Genomic DNA, 18,671 nt, shown 5'->3' on the forward strand with positions numbered 1-18,671 from the left:
ATTGACGTACCCCACTGTGCTCCTCTAGGTGCTATAAGCAACTCAGCTTCTGACATGGCCACGTGGCGCTGTTTGACAGGTACAATGTTTGACACTTTGTTCAGAGGAGATCACACACGTGAAGATATTTGAAATACAGACAAAATCTCTTCTGTTTAATTTGGTGCCCCAGGAAGCCTGGCTCCCAAGGCAACGTCTAATTCGCCTGTATGGTCGAGCTGGCCCTGCTAGCACAACACTTTGTACCCAGCCCAGCCCGGCTCTGTCACTGTGGGGAACACGGGCTGCCGGGGGCTGCTCTGAGGTACGATGGTCACCGTGGGGTGTCAGCGCAGCACGGCCAGCGCCTGGCACGTGTGAGAAACAGATTGTGAACTTCCTTTCCCTTGCCGAGATGGCTCTTTGTGGTGTCCCTGTACCCACAGGGCGGTCACTTGTTTCCTTTCACCTCCCCCTCTTTCCTCTATTTTTTAATTAATTGCTGTTTAATAAATTGTGTTTGCCCTGAGCTCTATGTAACGAGCTGTGGTCGGGAAGCATCCGGAGCACAGAGACCACCCCAAGCTGGGGACTCCCTGCCCCTGTGCTAAGTGCCCAGGACAAGACTGGGGGGTCGCGCCTCCAGGGATCCTGGCCCAGCCTTGCTGGGGTTACGAGGGCCTTTCCCCCGCTTACACTGGGAGCAGGGTCAGCCACAGCCCTTGCTGTCCACACAGAGAGTGAAAAGCACCGGAGCCACCTCCCCGGAGCCCGGCTCCTGTGGAAACAAACAAGCGTCTCTGCTCGGGCGACTCCAGCAGGACGGGGAGCCGGGCTGACTCCGCTCACCCCCATCCAGGGACAGGCGGGTTTGAGTCCTTGTGTGGGGGTCGTACCCGCAAAGTTTGCCTTCCAATTGCTGCCCAGGAAAACCAGGGCCTCCCGGCCACCACTGGCCATCCTCCCCCCGTGTCCTTTCAATGCCAATCCCCCGCCCTCAGCTACGATGGCTGCCACCTACCATTGTCCCCCTCCCCTCAGGGAAATGGTGCCCACTGGGGGGAGGGGAATATGGGGGGAGAGGGGGATAAAGGGAGCAGGTGCTGAGGGGGGAAGGGAAGAGGGGACAATGGAAACTCCCCCACCTGGCTGGGGGGCACCAGCGTTCCCCGTTCATGAGTGTGTCAGTGTGTATCTGCCCCATGGCCATGGGGGGTGTCGCCTGCCCCTTGTTCCCCCCCCCCCCCCCCACCGGACAGAGTTGCCCCAGCTCAGCCGGAGTTTTGGAGGGAAAACAAATCCCCACACCCCATCCGCTGACCCTGACTCGGTGAGGGGGGAACCGTTCCCATCCCCCCTCTCGCCACCCCCTTCCAACAATGTCTGTGGCCCCCGCTGGACCTTCCTCCATCTCCCCCCAAACCTCCGCCCTGCTGCCCCTTCCCATGTCCCCTCGAATCTCCGTCCTTTCTGCCCCATCCTGTCTGCTCTCAAACCCCTTCCCCCATCTCTCAGCACTGTCCTCGGCTCATCTCCCTCCCAACCCTTATTGCCCTGCAGCTCCCATCCCATTTCTCTCAACCCCCTCTTCTGCCCTACGGCGACCTCTGCTGGCAACACTCAGGAGTCCTGCCTGCCAGGCCCTCGACTCTAACCACTAGTCCCCACTCGCCTCCCAGAGCCAGGATCAGAATCAAACCTTCCTGGCCCCCAGCTTTCTCCTGCTCTCTAGCCAGCGGCAGCACAAACACAGCCCGTGTCCCATCTCTTGCTAGGGACCTGGCCACTCACCCACTGGCCACTTGGGGGCAGGGGATCTGTGGGGCATGAGTAAGTCCCTGGGTCTCTCCTCATTGGTAACCTACTGGGGGCACAGGATCGAATTTATCTTGTTGCCGTTTCCTTTTGAACTTGGTTGATTTAATTCACACACAGAGAAAACACGCTTAGCTCCAGGCATTAAGCCATCATCACCGCTGAACTATGGCATAAGAGGCAGCAAACCCAGGTGCCCCCCATTGCGTCCTCTCCATGCATGGCACCAGGGCCCATGTCACATGGCGGCAGGTTTGCAGGCTAGGAGGGGAGGCTGCAGAATCAAACTTTCCAGCAACTGGAAATGACACAGTGACTGTCCCCCAAATGCCCTTAACTCTGCCCCCTCAGTCACGTGGCTTGTGATGCCATCCTTTGGATCATTTGTAAAAAAAGGGGTGTGTGTAATCTGCAGGAAATAGTCGTCGATTAAAGATGGAAGATGAGACTGCGGCTTCCTAGATCTCGCTCAGATGCACATTAGCCCAGGACACAGAGTACTTTGATGATGACCAGTTTCCCCCTCCCCAAAACAAACAGGCCAGCTGCGAGCTACGTGACACTTGGCTGCAGGGTTTCCTGATTTGTGCAGGGACCTTTGCTGCTAACTGTGACCGCACTAGATTTCACCTGAAGATCAGAGACAAAGTGTGACGGACGCAGGAAGTGACAAGACATCGACATCTTCCTGTAGCTGCAGCTAGCATCTGAGCTCCTTATATGGGACTGGGTAGAACTGGGCACCGGGGCGTTGGTGGTGGTGCTAAGGGGCCCCTCACAGCCCCATCATGGCATCTGCTATCACCGTCCTCTTCCTCGGTGAGTATCAGAGACAGCTGGGGCACGTGCCTATGGCAGGTGTGTGTGTGGGAGATCCGAGACCAGGGTGTGGGATCCAATCGCTCTGAGTTCTGGTCCCTAATGAGCTGTCTCCTCTCCAGGATGCTGGCTGGCGGAGCAATTCAGGGTGTTGGGACATGAGTATCTCTCTTTGGGACAGGTGGGGACAGAGAAGAGCTGTTGATACCTGAATGTTCACCCCAAAGCTGAGTTCCACCTCCTTGTTTTGACACTGGGGGGCTTAGATCAGAATCCGGACGGGTCCTCAGGGCAGTTGGGGGGTGACTGCGGATCGACACTGGGGGCCTTAGATCTGAACCAGGCCCTACTCCCAGGGCAGTCGGGGGTGACTCCAGATTGTTCTAAGGGGGACAGAGATCAGTCCCCAACCCGCAGGGCCCCTGTGGGTGCAGAGAGGTGTCTGTGAGCCCCGTCGCTGTCCCTGGGAGTGGGTGCTAACACACGGGGAGGAGTTTGTGCCTCCCCAGCTCACTCCTGTCTGTGTGTAAATGCAGAGCTCTCTGCGCCCGGACCCTCCATCTCCATCAGTCCCGGCGGGGTGGTTGCCATGGGGGAAGCCATCACCATCCGCTGTCAATGTTGGTGCCGGGGCAGGAGGCTGTGGCTGTATAAAGGTGCAGTCAGAATCCGGGATACCAGCCCGATTCTCCAGTTTCTCAAGATCTGTTTGAATTGTAATCCCATTCTACAATGTGTTTGCAACCCATCCCAGTTTGGAGTAATCTACAAAATGTAGAAGCCGTTGTTCACTCACTTTATACTAATTTCATCTAGACCACATTTCCCCAGTCTTCCGGTGTGAATGCCATGAGGGACAATGCCAAAAGCCAGACGAAAATCAACATATATCAGATCATGGTGCTATGTGAAGTGACAGAAAAGGTTGCAACTCAAGTGCTGTGTAGCTCTTCAGAGAGGGATGTCTGTGCAGGGGAACCAGTGAGGAGCTGAGACCAGAGGACCAAACAACCACAGAGCAACCTTCTCACCTTTCCCAGAGGGGGCATCATGTGGACAATAAAATTGGGCAGCCAGCGTGCTGTGTGTTCTCCAGCAGAGTCCTGCATGGATGGAAGCTGCAACTGTCTGGGGTGAAGGGCTTTTAAAAAAAGGAAATAACTGAACACAAAAAGCCTCTTGCAGTGCATGACAAGGTCGTTTTATTCGTTCTAGTACACTCGTGAGCTATGCTACATATTCCTGAGAGCCATTGGTTGGTGTATTACCTATTTCCTAGAGCTGGCTGGAATTTTTCCAGCGCAATGCTTTTCCACTGGAAAATGCAGTTTCATCAAAATTGAAACACCTCAAAGAAACTTGTCAATTTTGACGAAAATCTGGGTAATGAAAAAAAAAAGGTAAATGAGTTGTTGCCATCAGATTGAAAGGGAACCTCTCGATTTTCCCTTTTAAAGTGACTTTCCGTCTAATGTTTTAATGTTGCATTCCAGAATATAAAACTGCTGTCCACTGTTGGCTGCGTATGGAGAGACTGAAGGATTAACAATGATTGACCAAGCCTGCTCCAAAAGTTCTTTCAAATGTTGTTTAATCATAATTAAAATACAATTATATACAATTTGCAGGGTTGGAAGTGGGGACGCAGCTGCTGCCTCCTCAGCTCCTGGTGCGCTCACTGGCTGTCTTCCTGCTGCAAGGGAAGCAGAATCTGTCAGACAAAGATCCATCCCCAGGAAGTCAGGGGTACTGGGCCCCCCCCCAGCATTTCCACCCTCCTGCCCCCAGTGCTGAGACTTGTTCTGCTCCCTGCTCACCCCCCTGTCAGGCCAGCAGCCCGTAGGGTGAGCTCCTGACCCACCTCCCAGGGCTCTTGACACCTCTCCCCCCTCCCATCTCCCAGGACACGGCTTGTGTGTGCAGAGCCTCCCCCAACCCCAAGGACGCTCGCAGGGGCAGGAGGGATTCTGTCAGCCTGAGGAAAGGGGCGGGGTGGACTCCCTGAGGGGATGGGAAGGAGACCCTGACCCTCCCCACTCTCCTGCATCCGCTCTGGCTGCTCACCATGTAGCCGAGGACGTGCTGGGCCTGCCCCTGCAGGGCGTGGGCCAGGACCAGCCCGGCCTTGCTGGGGCGCCGCAGGGAGGAGTGGGCAGCGAGCAGAGCCGTCTCCAAAAAGGAGTTTTCCTGCTCCTGGGAGAAGCGCTGCCCAAAGACCTGAAATCAAGAGGACACGAGGCTTCAGTTAATGGCCCAGAGCCCAGCCCCAACTCCTGAGGCTAAAACAGCTTCCTCCTTCCCCAAACTCCCTTCCAGACCCTGCACCTGGACGCTCTCCTGACCCTGCACCCCAAGCCCTGCCCCAGGTCACACCTTCCTCCTGCCCCCAAGATCCTCCCAGACCTCACCCCCCTTCACAGAACAGAGCAGCCCTAGACCACTGGCCAACATCAGAAAGTGTTACCTCCCCCCCCGCCCTGGCTCCCCCTCTACGGGAGATCCAGGGCTCCGTGCGTCACTGCCCCTAGGAAGAGCCGCCCCCTTGAAACGCCGGGACAGCGTCACAAAGGGGCAGCCCACCCCTGAGCCCTGCCCTGCCCTGGCAGCGCGTCCTTACCTCTCCCACCCTGACTGTGTTGCTGTGAGCCAGGACCCACCTCTCCTTGTACCAGTGCCTGCACCAGAGGTCCTCTGTCTCGTGGATGTTGAGGCCTGCAAGAGACAAAACAGGGTCATTCTGCTGGCAGGTCTGAGCCCTTCCCCTCCCACGGGTCCCTGCAGGCATCCCTGGGCAAATGGAGGGGCAAAGGAGGAAGAAGGACGGGAACACAGAGGGACGCATCCCCCCTTGGGCCAGTCTGGGGGAAAAGGCCTGGGACCCCTCCCCCCGCTGCTGGCACCCTCAGGGTGTCCCTGGGGCCCAGGTCCCGGCTGGGTTCCTTACCCCTGTGATGCAGGAGGAGTTGGCAGAGGCAGTGCACCCCCTCCCGGGCCAGCCGGCTGACGTCCTCGGAAGGGTCCAAAATGAAAAGGCCCAGCTGGGCCACGTGGTGACCCATCCTCGGCCAGTCGGCTGAGTTCTGAGGGGAGAGAAGAGGGAGGGGGTGGTCCCTGAGCATCCTGGGGCTGCACGTCCCATGCAAACGGCTGCCGAGGCGGTTTTAAGCTAAATGGACGGACAGAGACAGCTCCTGGGGCGGGGGCGGGGGCGGGGGCGGGGCCGGTCTTGTGAGGAGACAACCCTGAGCAATGGCCCCGACTGAAGGGTCACTCCGGAGGATGGAACAAGGGGATCCACTAACGGCCACTCCCCAGTCTGGGGCCCAGGTGCAGTCACACAAGAGCCCCCCTGAAAGGCCCAGGGTCACCCCTCCCCGGGGAAAGGAGAACGCGGATCAGTCCCGGCCCATTCCCGGCCTGCCTCTGCCTCCTATCAAAGAAAGCTATCAGATTGATTTGACATGATTTGTTCTTTACAAATCCATGCTGGCTGTTCCCTATCACCTTGCCACCTTCCAAGTGTCTACAGATGATTTCCTTAATTACTTGCTCCACTATCTTCCATGGCACAGAAGTTAAGCTAACTGGTCTGTAGTTTCCTGGGTTGTTCTTACAGGCAGTCCCCGACTTACGCGGATCCGACTTATGTCGGATCCGCACTTACGAACGGAGCTTTCTCGCCCCGGAAGTCGGGGCGAGAAAGCCCCGTTCGTAAGCTGCTCCGGTGCCCCTGGTCTGCTGGAGACCATCTCCAGCAGACCAGGGGCACCGGGCGGGTTCCCGCGCTTCTGAGGCTTTGCCAGGGCAAAGCCTCAGAAGCGCGGGAACCGCTGCTGCTGCCACTTGGGTGCCGGTGCCTGTGGTCTGCTGGGGACCGTCCCCAGCAGACCACAGGCATCGGGACCCAAGCAGCAGCAGCGGGCGGGTTCCTGCGCTTCTGAGGCTTTGCCAGAGCAAAGCCTCAGAAGCGCGGGAACCCCCGCTGCTGCCGCATGAGACCCGGTGCCTGTGGTCTGCTGGGGACGGTCCCCAGCAGACCACAGGCACCCGGACTGAAGCCGCAGCTGCGGGGGGGTCCCGCGCCTCTGAGGCTTTGCCAGCGCAAAGCCTCAGAGGTGCGGGGAACCGCCGCTGCTGCCGCTTTGACTGAAGCAGCAGCAGCGGCGGTTCCCCGCACCTCTGAGGCTTTGCGCTGGCAAAGCCTCAGAGGCACGGGACCCCCCCGCGGCTGCGGCTTCAGTCCGGGTGCCTGTGGTCTGCTGGGGACCGTCCCCAGCAGACCACAGGCATCCAGACTGGAGCGGCAGCAGCGGCGGTTCCCCGCGCCTCTGAGGCTTTGCGCTGGCAAAACGTAGTGAATACAAGCAGAGAGAGGGTAAGTTTAGAAGATAGGATACACAAAGAACAAGTTAAAAATCACGTAGGAAAGTTAGATGTCAGCAAGTCACCAGGTCCTGATGAAATGCATCCCAGGATACTCAAGGAGCTGATAGAGGAGGTATCTGAGCCTTTAGCTATGATCTTTGAAAAATCATGGCAGACAGGGGAGATTCCAGAAGACTGGAAAATGGCAAATATTGTGCCCATCTATAAAAAGGGGAATAAGAACAACCCAGGAAACTACAGACCGGTCAGTTTAACGTCTGTCCCAGGGAAGATAATGGAGCAGGTAATTAAGGAAATCATATGCAAACACTTGGAAGGTAATAAAGTGATAGGGAATAGCCAGCATGGGTTTGTGAAGAACAAGTCATGCCAAACTAATCTGATAGCTTTCTTTGATAGGATAACGAGCCTTGTGGATAAGGGAGAAGCGGTGGATGTCATATACCTAGACTTTAGTAAGGCATTTGATACGGTCTCACATGATATTCTTATTGATAAACTAGGCAAATATAACTTAGATAGGGCCACGATAAGGTGGGTGCATAATTGGCTGGATAACCGTAGTCAGAGAGTTGTTGTTAATGGTTCTAAATCCTGCTGGAAAGGGATAACAAGTGGAGTTCCTCAAGGGTCTGTTTTGGGACCCGTACTGTTCAATATCTTCATCAATGATGTAGATATTGGGATAGAGAGTACGCTTATCAAGTTTGCAGATGATACCAAACTGGGTGGGGTTGCGACTTCTTTGGAGGATAGGGACATAATTCAAAATGACCTTAGCAAGTTAGAGAAATGGTCAGAGGTAAACAGGATGAGGTTTAATAAAGAGAAATGCAAAGTGCTCCACTTAGGAAGGAACAATCAGTTCCATACATACAAGATGGGAAGCGACTGTCTAGGAAGGAGCATGGCGGAAAGGGATCTAGGGGTCATAGTGGACCACAAGTTGAATATGAGCCAACAGTGTGATGCTGTTGCAAAAAAAGCAAATATGATTCTAGGTTGTATCAACAGGTGTGTTGTAAGCAAAACTCGTGAAGTCATTCTGCCGCTCTACTCTGCACTAGTTAGGCCTCAGCTGGAGTACTGTGTCCAGTTCTGGGCGCCACATTTCAAGAAAGATGTGGAGAAATTGGAAAGGGTACAGAGAAGAGCGACAAGAATGATTAAAGGTTTAGAGAACATGACCTATGAAGCCAGGCTTCATGAACTGGGCTTGTTTAGTTTGGAAAAAAGAAGATTAAGGGGGGACATGATAGCGGTTTTCAAATATCTAAAAGGGTGTCACAAGGAGGAAGGAGAAAATTTGTTCCTCTTGGTTTCTGAGGACAGGACAAGGAGTAATGGGCTTAAAGTGCAGCAGGGGAGGTTTAGATTGGACATTAGGAAAAAATTCCTAACTGTCAGGGTGGTCAAATATTGGAATAAATTGCCAAGGGAGGTGGTGGAATCTCCCTCTCTGGAGATATTTAAGAACAGGTTAGATAGACATCTGTCAGGGATGGTGTAGACGGAGCTTGATCCTGCCTTGAGGGCGGAGGGCTGGACTCGATGACCTCTCGAGGTCCCTTCCAGTCCTATTATTATATGATTCTATGATTCTATGATTCAGACTTCTCAGTGAAGACCGAAACAAAGCAGTCATTAAGCATCTCTGCCATTCCTGTTATGTTTCTCCTCACTGACCAGTGGGCCTACCCTGTCCTTAGGCTTCCTCTTCATCCTAATGTATTCATAAAAAGTCATCTTGTTTCCCTTTATTCCCATAGCTAGTTTGAGCTCATTTTGTGCCTTTGCCTTTCTAATCTTGCCCTTGCATTCCTGTGTTGTTTTCCTATATTCATCGTTTGTAATTTGTCCTACTTTCCATTTTTATATGACTCCTTTTTTATTTTTAGATCATGCAAGATCTCGTGGTTAAGCCAAGGCGGTCTCATTCTACAGGGAATAACACCTTTTGTCAACAGAGTTCTGTCAATAGAAGGCGTTATTGCAGCCTGCTTTGTCAACAGAACTGTAAGTAGTCTGGACGCTCTTTGTTGACAGAAGCTTTGTCCACAGTATCTGTTGGCAAAACTTCTGTCGACAAAAGCCTGTAGTCTAGACATACCCCCAGTGTCCTGTAGTTACTCTTGATCCGCTCAGTGTCACACCTCTCAGTATCATTTGTGCCCACATGGATGAGTAGCATGGGGTAGTAGTCAGAGGGCCGGATAATCCTCGACAATGCCTCCGTAAAATCTTGGATACGGCCCCCGGCAGACAGCATACCTCCTGGGATGAAATGTCAGGGCGACAGATGGGCACCTCCGTCCCCCTTAGAAGAGAGTCTCCGACCACCGCTACCCTTCATTTACATGCAGCCCAGCTGAGGAGCACAGTGCCCATAGCCAGGAATAGGTGTTGCCACTGGTGATGCATATCCACACATACCTCAGTGCACATAACAATATTTATGGCGCACACAAATGAAAATAATTAGAGGGAACATTGCTTAGAGGTGTAAAAAATCACCCGGTGCGCTCAGTGTTTTAATGCTGAATGTATAGACAAAGACTTGACTTCTATTCTTGGCTCTGTCCTGCTGGGTGACTTCAGGACACTCCCATTCCCACCTTCCCGTGCCTCAGTTTCCCCACCTGTTTCCCTGATACAGCACTTTGAGCTCTATGTATGAGTTCAGTGTAGTTCATGTTAAACCTTCCAGCGAGGCCAGGACTACATCTAACATGGTAGGTTTCGCTGAGTCCTGTAACTACACGTGTTTGATTCTCAGGCTTCCGGCGCTAAATAAAGATGTGGGTGGTGGTGGGGTATGTAGAGGACAGGAAATGAAGAACAGTGACGATCAGACACGAGGAGAGGATGGGGCAGAGCAGAAGGGCCGCGGCATCTCTGCTCCCTCACCGTACGCCCTGACGAGGATCAGAGCAGCGACAGCATCTGGGTTCCCAGAGGGGCTGGCAGAGACTCTGCACGGGGAGGGGGGCTTTCTGCTGTGAGCCCAGAGGGGCAGCGGGGGGCAGGTCGGAGCAGACAGCGACTGCAGATTGTCCCTTCCTGGTCTCGTCAGAAGCCGACGTCGTTTGGCCATTTCCACCCTCTCGGTTCCTGCCGCAGCCCCGATGCTCCTGTCTCTGTTCCTCTTGCTGCTCGGTGAGTGTGTGAGAGCCTGGGCTAACTCGCAGGGGGTGGGAGAAAATGGAACCAAGGAAGCCCAGGGAGTCGGCAAATCCCCTCTAGCAGCAGAGGGCCCTGCCCTGCCCCCGCTGCACTTTGCCAGCAGCCTTTGAAACGGGGCCAGAGCCGGGCGCATGATCCAGGATCGGCCTCCCCAAGGCCTCAGGCCGGGGAAATCCCCCCCCCCCGGTGCCTGCTCCCTGCCCCCTCGTTACACAGCCCAGGGGCCCATCGGCCCAGCTGCCCCGCGGTGCCCTGGGAGCTCATGGCCAGTTACTGTCCCCGGGGCCTAAATCCTTCCCCGGGTCCCTGCTTCCCCACCCAGACCCAGGCTGCAGGGCGGCGGCGTTCCCTGGGGAGCTGGGACCTGGCACTCAGCTGGATCCCACCCCTGGGGTGTCACTGGGCCCAGCTCCCCACGCCAGGCCCATGGGGTCAGGCCGGGCGGGGCTCAGATGCTCCTGGGGTGTCAGCGCAGCCTGGAGGCAGAGCGCAGGGAGGCTGTTGCCACTGGAGGGGGAGGGTGGTCAACTCTGTTCCCCACTCTGGCATTCAGAGTGCAGAAGGTACAGACCTGCAAGAGACCTTAAAGACCTTGCCTTAACAGCATTCCGCTTAAAAATAAAAACCAGCTTCCTTGAGGTCACAGATCCCTTCACCTTGGGAGGTAGCTGCCTCTGCCAAGTGAATAAAAAAACCCACCTTTCTTCTTAGGCTTTGAGTTCTTCCAAGGGGTATCCCCAAACTCTTTTCCGCCAAGAGAGCTTGGAAAAGATAAACAGAAAACAAATTGTAATCTCTGCTAGATGACCTCTCAGTCTAGGCTTGCGTACACAGACCTCCTGCTGCTTTCTAGGATACAAGAATCATAGCGTCGCCTTAAAAAAGTTGTTTTTATTAACAAAACTAAAAGAGGGTATGTCTACACTACAATGTTAGTTTGAACTAACGGACGTTAGTTCGAACTAACATTCATAGCCACTACACTAGCACTCCGCTAGTTCGAATTTGAATCGACCTAGCGGAGCGAATAGTTCGAACTAGGAAAACCTCATTTTACGAGGATTAAGCCTAGTTCGAACTTACTAGTTCGAATTAAGGGGTGTGTAGCCCCTTAATTCGAACTAGTGGGAGGCTAGCCCTCCCCAGGTTTCCCTGGTGGCCACTCTGGCCAACACCAGGGAAACTCTATGCCCCCCTCCCGGCCCCAGACCCCTTAAAGGGGCACGGGCTGGCTACGGTGCCCGTGCCAGGTGCAAGCCTGCCAGTACCCAGCCGGCAGACCCTGCACCTGGCACGGCACAGAGCCACCCACCCGATGTCCCCCAGCCCACCCCCTCTTCCCGGGACCAGGCTGGCGGCTCCCGGGAGCTTGCCCGGGACCGCAAGAGGCGGGCACCCACCTGGGCTAGTGCGGACATCGTGGACCTCGTCCACGACCTCCGCACTAGGTCACAGGAAAGTGGCCGGCTAGGGCAGGAGAGCTGCCAGCCTGGCCACCCAGGAGCAGGTGTGCATGAAAATCAAGGGGGTCCACTGAGACCCCCGACCCTGAGCCCTGAGCTTACAATGGCCGTCCTGGGTCAGACCAAAGGTCTATCTAACCCAGTAGCCTGTCTGCCGACAGCGGCCAACCCTAGGGACCCTGGAGGGGATGGACCAAAGACAGTGACCAAGCCATTTGTCTCGTGCCATCCCTCTCCAGCCTTCCACAAACTTTGGGCAGGGACACCACTCCTACCCCCTGGCTAAGACTACTCCATGGACCCAACCTCCATGACTTGATCTCCCTTCCCTTTAAACTCTGTTCTAGTTGTAGCCTTCATAGCCTCCTGCATCAAGGAGTTCCACAGGTTAACTCTTTGCTTTGTGAAGAACAACTTTCTGTTACTAGGTTGAAGCCTGCTACCCATTCCTTTCCTTTGGTGTCCTCTAGTCCTTCTTTATGGGAACTCATGAAGAACTTTTCGGAATGCACCCTCTCCACCCAACCCCTGCTTTTAGAGACCTCTATCCTGTCCCCCCTCCGTCTCCTCTTGTCTAAGCTGAACAGTCCCATTCTCTGTAGCCTCTCTTCATCTGGGACCTGTTCCCAACCCCTGATCATGTTAGTTGCCCTCCCCTCTCCCAGCCTTTCTCTTCCCCTCTCCCACCTCCTTTTCCCAGTCTCCCCCAGTTTTGTTCAATAAAGACAGAGTCAATGTTGGAAGAAACGTTATCTTTATTTTGTACATCAATAAGAAGGGGGGCTAGGGAAGGGTAAGTGGAAGGAGGTGAGGGAGGAATGGGGTACGAGCCCCCGATGGGGAGGACTGGGCTGGCTCTGCAGGCTTCTGGGGGTGGAAGCTCTCCTGCAGCCCCCCGATTACCCCCTCTCCCCAGATGGCAGCCTGCGGCAAGTGCAGCCGGGCTGATGGCTGAGTGGTGTGATGTGCCCAGTGTGGGTACTCCGGGCACTCCAAGCCAGGACTGGTTTTCAAGCGGGGCACCCCTTAGAACTGTCTGTCCGGGGTGGGGGTCGGGACCCTTTAAGCGCAGCCCTCGGCTAGCCTGAGACTGCATCTCCACGCTCTAAGTCCTCCTCTGATGCCCTGCTGGCACTGCTTCCGGCCATCCTTAAGCCCTGTTCAGAGTCCACTCAATGTGGACTTGCTAGTTCGAATTAGCAAAACTAGTTTTTAGTTCTAGACGCGTTAGTTCGAATTAGCTTAGTTCGAACTAGCGCTGTAGTGTAGACATACCCGAAGAGAGGAGCCAGCAGGGGTAGAATGAATTGTGTACCAGGTCCTGGAAACAAGAGCATCTCCTCCAGATCACCCATCCACACCTGAACTGTTTAAAAGCTTGGCTGCCAATAAAGACACCTTAGCTCAGCAAATGCCAAGCCAGGCACCTGTGTTTGGACACGAGGGGTGCACAGGGATGTGAGAACCAGGAAGGCTGATCTGTGAATTCACCCCCAACCGTCCCAGTACAAGACAGACGCTTGCGCCAACCAGCAGGGGTCACTGCTCCTCCGGTTTGGCTTGGACAAAGGTGCCCATCTGTTTGGTGTTCGCGTCTCGGAGCTGCGCCAGCTGCCTCTGGCCACGGCGGAGCAGATACTCGATGTGCATCACGTCGGCCCGGGGGATGCTGGCGTTCTTCCGGAACTCGGCCTGGATGCGAGGCAGGAATCCCGGCTTCTCCCGGTCGGTGCGCAGGAACTGCCTGTATAGGCTCAGGACGTGCTCCTGCAGCTTGCTATGCCGGGCCATGGTGCGCCTGGGGGGCCTGCCCAGGCCACGGGGGGGCCAGCGCCACGAGGCAGGGGCTGGAAGTGAACAGAGGCGGAGATGTTAGAGCAGCATCTCATTCCCAGACGCGCCTGTGCGGGCATTTCCATGCACTTTTCACCCCCACCTGCTAGGGTTACCAGATGGTTTAAAAAAAATACCGAACAGCAGGGGCCGGGGGGGGGGGGGGGGCGGGACTGGCTGGAAGAGAGGGGGTGGGGGGGAACCGGCCGCCGGGAAGCAGGGCTGGCTGGGAGGGGGCTGGAGGGAGCGGGGCTGGCCAGGGGGCAACCAGCCGTCGGGAAGCGGGTCTAGTTGGGTTGAGGACCAAGAGGTGGGGGAACCGGCCGGCAGCGCTGCAGAGATGTACCAGAGCCTGGGTCGGATTCATCTTTGGTGGGCCCTGGCTCCTAGACCATAGACACACTCCCCCCCCACCCCCCCGGAGGCCCTAGGGAAAATGGCACCCCGGCCCTGTGGACATGGTGCCCTCTCTGTTTCCCTTGGCCCCGTAGGCACTAAGCTCCACTCCTGCCGCCCAACTTCTACAAGGCCCGACGGATTTCTCTGTGGCCCCCGACCCAAAAAAGGATCCCCCCAGCCCTGTGTTAGGGGATACGAGGGAGTCTGGCTGGGACGTAAGTGCAAATAACTCTGCTCTTAGCAGCTCTGAACCGATGGGCTCTGCCCTGTGCCCCAACCAAGAACCCTAACATAAGAACGGCAGTACTGGGTAGCCTGTCTGCTGACAGTGGCCAGCACCAGGTGCCCCAAAGAGGGTTGACCAAAGACAATGATCAAGCGATTTGTCTCCTGCCATCCTTCTCCAGCCTTCCACAAACAGAGGCCAGGGACACTATTTCTATCTCCTGGCTAATGGCCTTTTATGGACCTAACCTCCGTGAAATTATCTAGCTTCTCTTTAAATCCTGTTATAGTCCTAGCCTTCACAGTCTCCTCTGGCAAGGAGTTCCACAGGTTGACTACACCCTGTGTGAAGAAGAACTTTCTTTTATTAGTTTTAAACCTGCTACCCATTAACTTCATTTGGTGTCCTCTAGTTCTTCTATTATGGGAACTAATAAATCACTTTTCTTTATTCACCCTCTCCACACCACTCATGTTTTTATAGACCTCTATCATATCCCCCCTCAGTCTCCTCTTTTCTAAACTGAAAAGTCCCATCGCTTTAACCTCTCCTCATATGGGACTCGTTCCAAACCCCTAATCATGTTAGTTGCCCTTTTCTGAACCCTTTCCAAGGCCAAAATATCTTTTTTGAGGTGAGGAGACCACAGCTGTACACAGTATTCAAGATGTGGGCGTACCATAGTTTTATACAGGGGCACCCTGAGTTACCAAACCACATGACACTGCCCATTAAAAACCCACCAGGACTTACCCAGCATTTATATGCAGAGGTCCCGCACCAGCAGCAATCTGCACTGGACAGGAAACCATCCGCCCAGCACGCGCGGGAAATCACAGGAACCCAGCCTGGACGGTCCGATGCCCCAGCCCTGACAGAAGAAAATCAAGGTGTGCTTGAAGTGCCACGCCCACCATCCCTTGGTCCTCTGGGGCATTCGGCACATCCTGCTGGGTGAAAGGGCCGGTCACAGCTCCAGGGTCTGTCACACTTCAGGGCCTTTGGCAGCTCCTATTCACCGGGGTCAGGCAGATAATCGCCCCGAGCTTTCCCAGCACTTTTCAGCATCAGCTCTCAAAGGGGGGCAGCGTGACCCCCATGGGAGCAGGGGAATGTAAAAGAAGGAATGGGGCGGGGCAGGGGAGGCAGCCAATGGCTTCTCCTAATGCAGTGGTCCCCAACCATTTGAGGTTGCCGGGCGCCAAGGGGTGTGGCTGTTTGCCCGCAGGGCGCCCTGGAGCGGAGCCCCCCATTGCGCACCCGGGGGCGGGGCCCCCCCATAGACACATTCCCAGGGCCGCCCCCCCCCCTCACAAGTACCGCATGCCCAGGGCCGGGCCTCCCACCAAGCGCCGCGCGCCCGGAACCGGCGCTCTCCCCCCAAGCACCGCGTGCCCGGGGCCGGCGCACCCTGCAAGCGCCACGCGCCCGGGGCTGGCACTAGCGCTGGCACTCTCCCCCCCCCAAGCACTGCGCGCCCGGGGCCGGCGCTCTCCAAGCGCTGTGCGCCCAGGGCTGGCGCACCCTGCAAGTGCCGCACGCCCGGAGCCTGCGCTCCCCCCATGCGCCACATGGCCATAGCGCGGGCAGCCAATCTGCGGCGCCCCCGGGGCCAGCGCTCACCGTGCACCATGCGCCCGGGGCCAGCTCCGGCACCGCACATGCGCCACGTGCCCGGGGCCAGGCCAGCCCTGAGCACTTGGCGGGCGCATACAAATGCGGGCACCGTGTTGGGGACCACTGTCCTAATGTTAGCAGTGGGGACACCAAGTTCGGAAGTGAATGGTTAACCAGTAAGCCGGTTATGGTTAACCAGAGGGGGCTGGAGCAGCCCTCCACCAGCCATAGGCAGAGGGCACACTGGCACGCCACGGGTAGGGTTGCTCAGCAGTCACAGCAGTGTGCCACGGGGGTAGGTGTTGGGGCTGCTCCAAGTCCATCTTTAACACGTTCTACGTGTCCCATTTAATCGGTTAACTGGTTCAACATATTGTTTCACTGGTTAGCTAATTAAATGAGATTTTACATCCCTGGCACCAAGGTGGCTAAAAGTAGGGTTGAACTGGGACTAGAAATTCCAGGATTTTGACTTTTTTTTCTGATCTCACACAGTTCTGCAAATAAATTCACATTTTGTTTAGATTTTAACTATTTTTAAATGTATTACGGTGGATTACGGAAGATAAACTTTAAAGAGAACAAAGAGTCATTTCAGGAATGGAAAACTACATTTTAATGTTCTGAAATGGTGGAGTTTTCCCCTTCCAAACAAAAGGTCACTAAAATCAGTGTTTTCCAATGGAAAAACACCCCCTCTGAAAACTTCCTTCCAGCTCTAGTTAAAACGGCCGTATTTTGAAGTGTATAATCAACCTCTGGAACTCACTGCAAAAGGATATTAATGATGGTGGAGGAAAGGGGAGGGAATCATAGAATCATAGAGCTGGAAGAGACCTCAGAAGGTCATCAAATCCAGCCCCCTGCTCTAGGCAGGACCAATCCCAACTAAATCAATCCGGCCAGGGCTTTGTCAAGCTGAGACTTAAACACCCGCTGTGTACAGCCTGTCTGATCCCTTCTGGGGAAGCATGGGTGGGAAGAAAGAATTAGACAGGGTTAGACAAACCCGTAGGTCTTGGTTGACTTCGTCCTGCTTCAGGGCAGGGCGCTAAACTTGGGGACTACTATAGTCAGACCAACATTTCAATCAATCTTGTCAAGAAACAGGCAAAAAAAAACCCCAACCCAAACCAGGGAGAAACACATTCCTTGGTTTGTAAACACAGACACAGAGAACAGCTCCTTCCGCTGGGGGGGTGGGAATAAAGAAAATAATCCCTCGCCCCCTCCCCTTCCTATTTGGTCCTAAAGGATGAAGATTTGTGCAGGCTGCGGGGGCAGGACTGATATTCAGGGAACGGGGAGCATGGGGGAGAAGGGGGCAGCATGCTTACAATCCAGGGGCAACCCCGTGTCTCGGGGCTGGCCCAGCAGAGGCAGGATTTCTGCAGCGCAGGGGGACACGAGGTGAAACAAGCAGCGACTCGGCCGATTGGGGCTTGTTATTGTAGGGTCGCATTGAAGCAGACACTGGCACCAGCGTCGCCTCCAAGAGCGAGGGGAGTGCGCGGCCTGGTAACCCCGGACGGACCCAGACCCCCCTGCGCAGGGGGGCCAGGAGTCACCGCCCCCCGCCCCTCACCTCCGCCTCCTGCCTGCTCGCAGCCCCCGGGCCCGCGGCAGCAGCTGTTCCAGCCGGCTCCGAATGTTGAAACACCAGCAACATTAGCCCTCGCTTCCCATTGGCTGGAGGGCCCCAGGGGCGGGCGCAGGGAAGGGGAAGCTCCGCCCTTCGAGGGCCACGTGGGCCGGCAGTGGAAGTTGCAAGTTGCTAGTCAGCTGGTGGAGAGAGGGGCCCGGCCCGGCCCGGCCTGCGCACGTGGCTTTCACCGCAGCGCTCACCTGCCCTCACGCCCCACGCTCCTGCTTTTCCCTCCCTGCGTTGTTCGACCCAACCCTCACCCAGGCATCCACCCAGTTCACCCCGATTCTCACCCCTTTTTAAACTTGTTCCTAAGAAACCCAGATCGGTTCCTGGGAAATTCCCAACAACTCTTATCAGTGGTGCCTGTTACATACCATCTGGGTTTTCCCTTTGATATTTACATACCCCCTGCCTCCTTTTCCCCCCTCCCATTTTTTCCTCCCCTATTCATTTTGGTTCTGGACATACAACACTCCAGTCGTCTGAAGAAGTGGGCTATGCCCAGGAAAACTCATGATCCCATCGACACGGTTTGTTAATCTTTAAGGTGACTATATGTTGTGTTTTAAGTTTTTCCTGTTACAGACTCACTCAGCTACCCCTCTGAAACGCGTGGGCTCTGTCTACACTGCAGGCTTCTTGCACAAGAACTGTTTTGCAGAAGAGTTCTTGTGCAAAAGGTCTTCCATACGAGCGCGTCCACGCTGCCATGTGCTTTTGCAGAAGAGATGTGCTTTTGCACAAGAGCATCCATGGCAGTGTCGACACTCTCTTGCACAAGAAAGCTCTGATGGCCATTTTAGCCGTAGGGGTTTTTTGCGCAAGAAATTCATGTTGCCTGTCTACACTGCCGCCTTCTGGAAGAGCTCTTGTGCAAGAGGGCTTATTCCTCGTGGGGAGAGGAATAACTCTTCCGGAAGAAGCCCTGTTTTCTGATGCTGTACTGTAATACTTGTGCAAAAACACGCACGCAGTGTAGACACTCTGCAAGTTTTTGCGCAAGAACAGCTGTTCTTGTGCAAAAAGCCTGCAGTGTAGACATAGCCTTAGAGGGGCAACCCCAACAGTCATTACTAACAAGAAGTCTTGTGGCACCTTGAAGATTTATTTGGGCATCAGCTGTTGCGGAGGAAAAGCAGGTGCAAGTGTTTTTTACCCCTGGAAGCGGATGCCCAAATACACGTGTTAGTCTTTAAGGTGCCCCAGGGTGCCTCTGTTTAAACAAGTGGAAGAGAAGGGCCTGTGTGCACCTCATAGGATGCCAGGCTAGACTGAAGATCACAATGGCCCTCTCTGGCCTGGA

General features: G+C 55.1%; 1 protein-coding gene across 1 annotated transcript in view; it reads right to left on the reverse strand.

The window, feature by feature from the left end:
- Positions 1 to 3,962: 3,962 nt before the first annotated feature.
- The window catches only part of LOC142825128 (maestro heat-like repeat-containing protein family member 7), a 38,483-nt gene continuing 23,774 nt past the window's right edge, over positions 3,963 to 18,671 (reverse strand). The window contains exon 7 of the mRNA XM_075916852.1: positions 3,963 to 3,992. Within this exon, the coding sequence (XP_075772967.1) occupies positions 3,963 to 3,992 (30 nt within the window). The remainder of the gene's footprint in view (positions 3,993 to 18,671) is intronic.

This window comes from Pelodiscus sinensis, unplaced genomic scaffold (assembly GCF_049634645.1).
Source record: "Pelodiscus sinensis isolate JC-2024 unplaced genomic scaffold, ASM4963464v1 ctg36, whole genome shotgun sequence".
NCBI classification, from domain to species: domain Eukaryota; kingdom Metazoa; phylum Chordata; order Testudines; family Trionychidae; genus Pelodiscus; species Pelodiscus sinensis.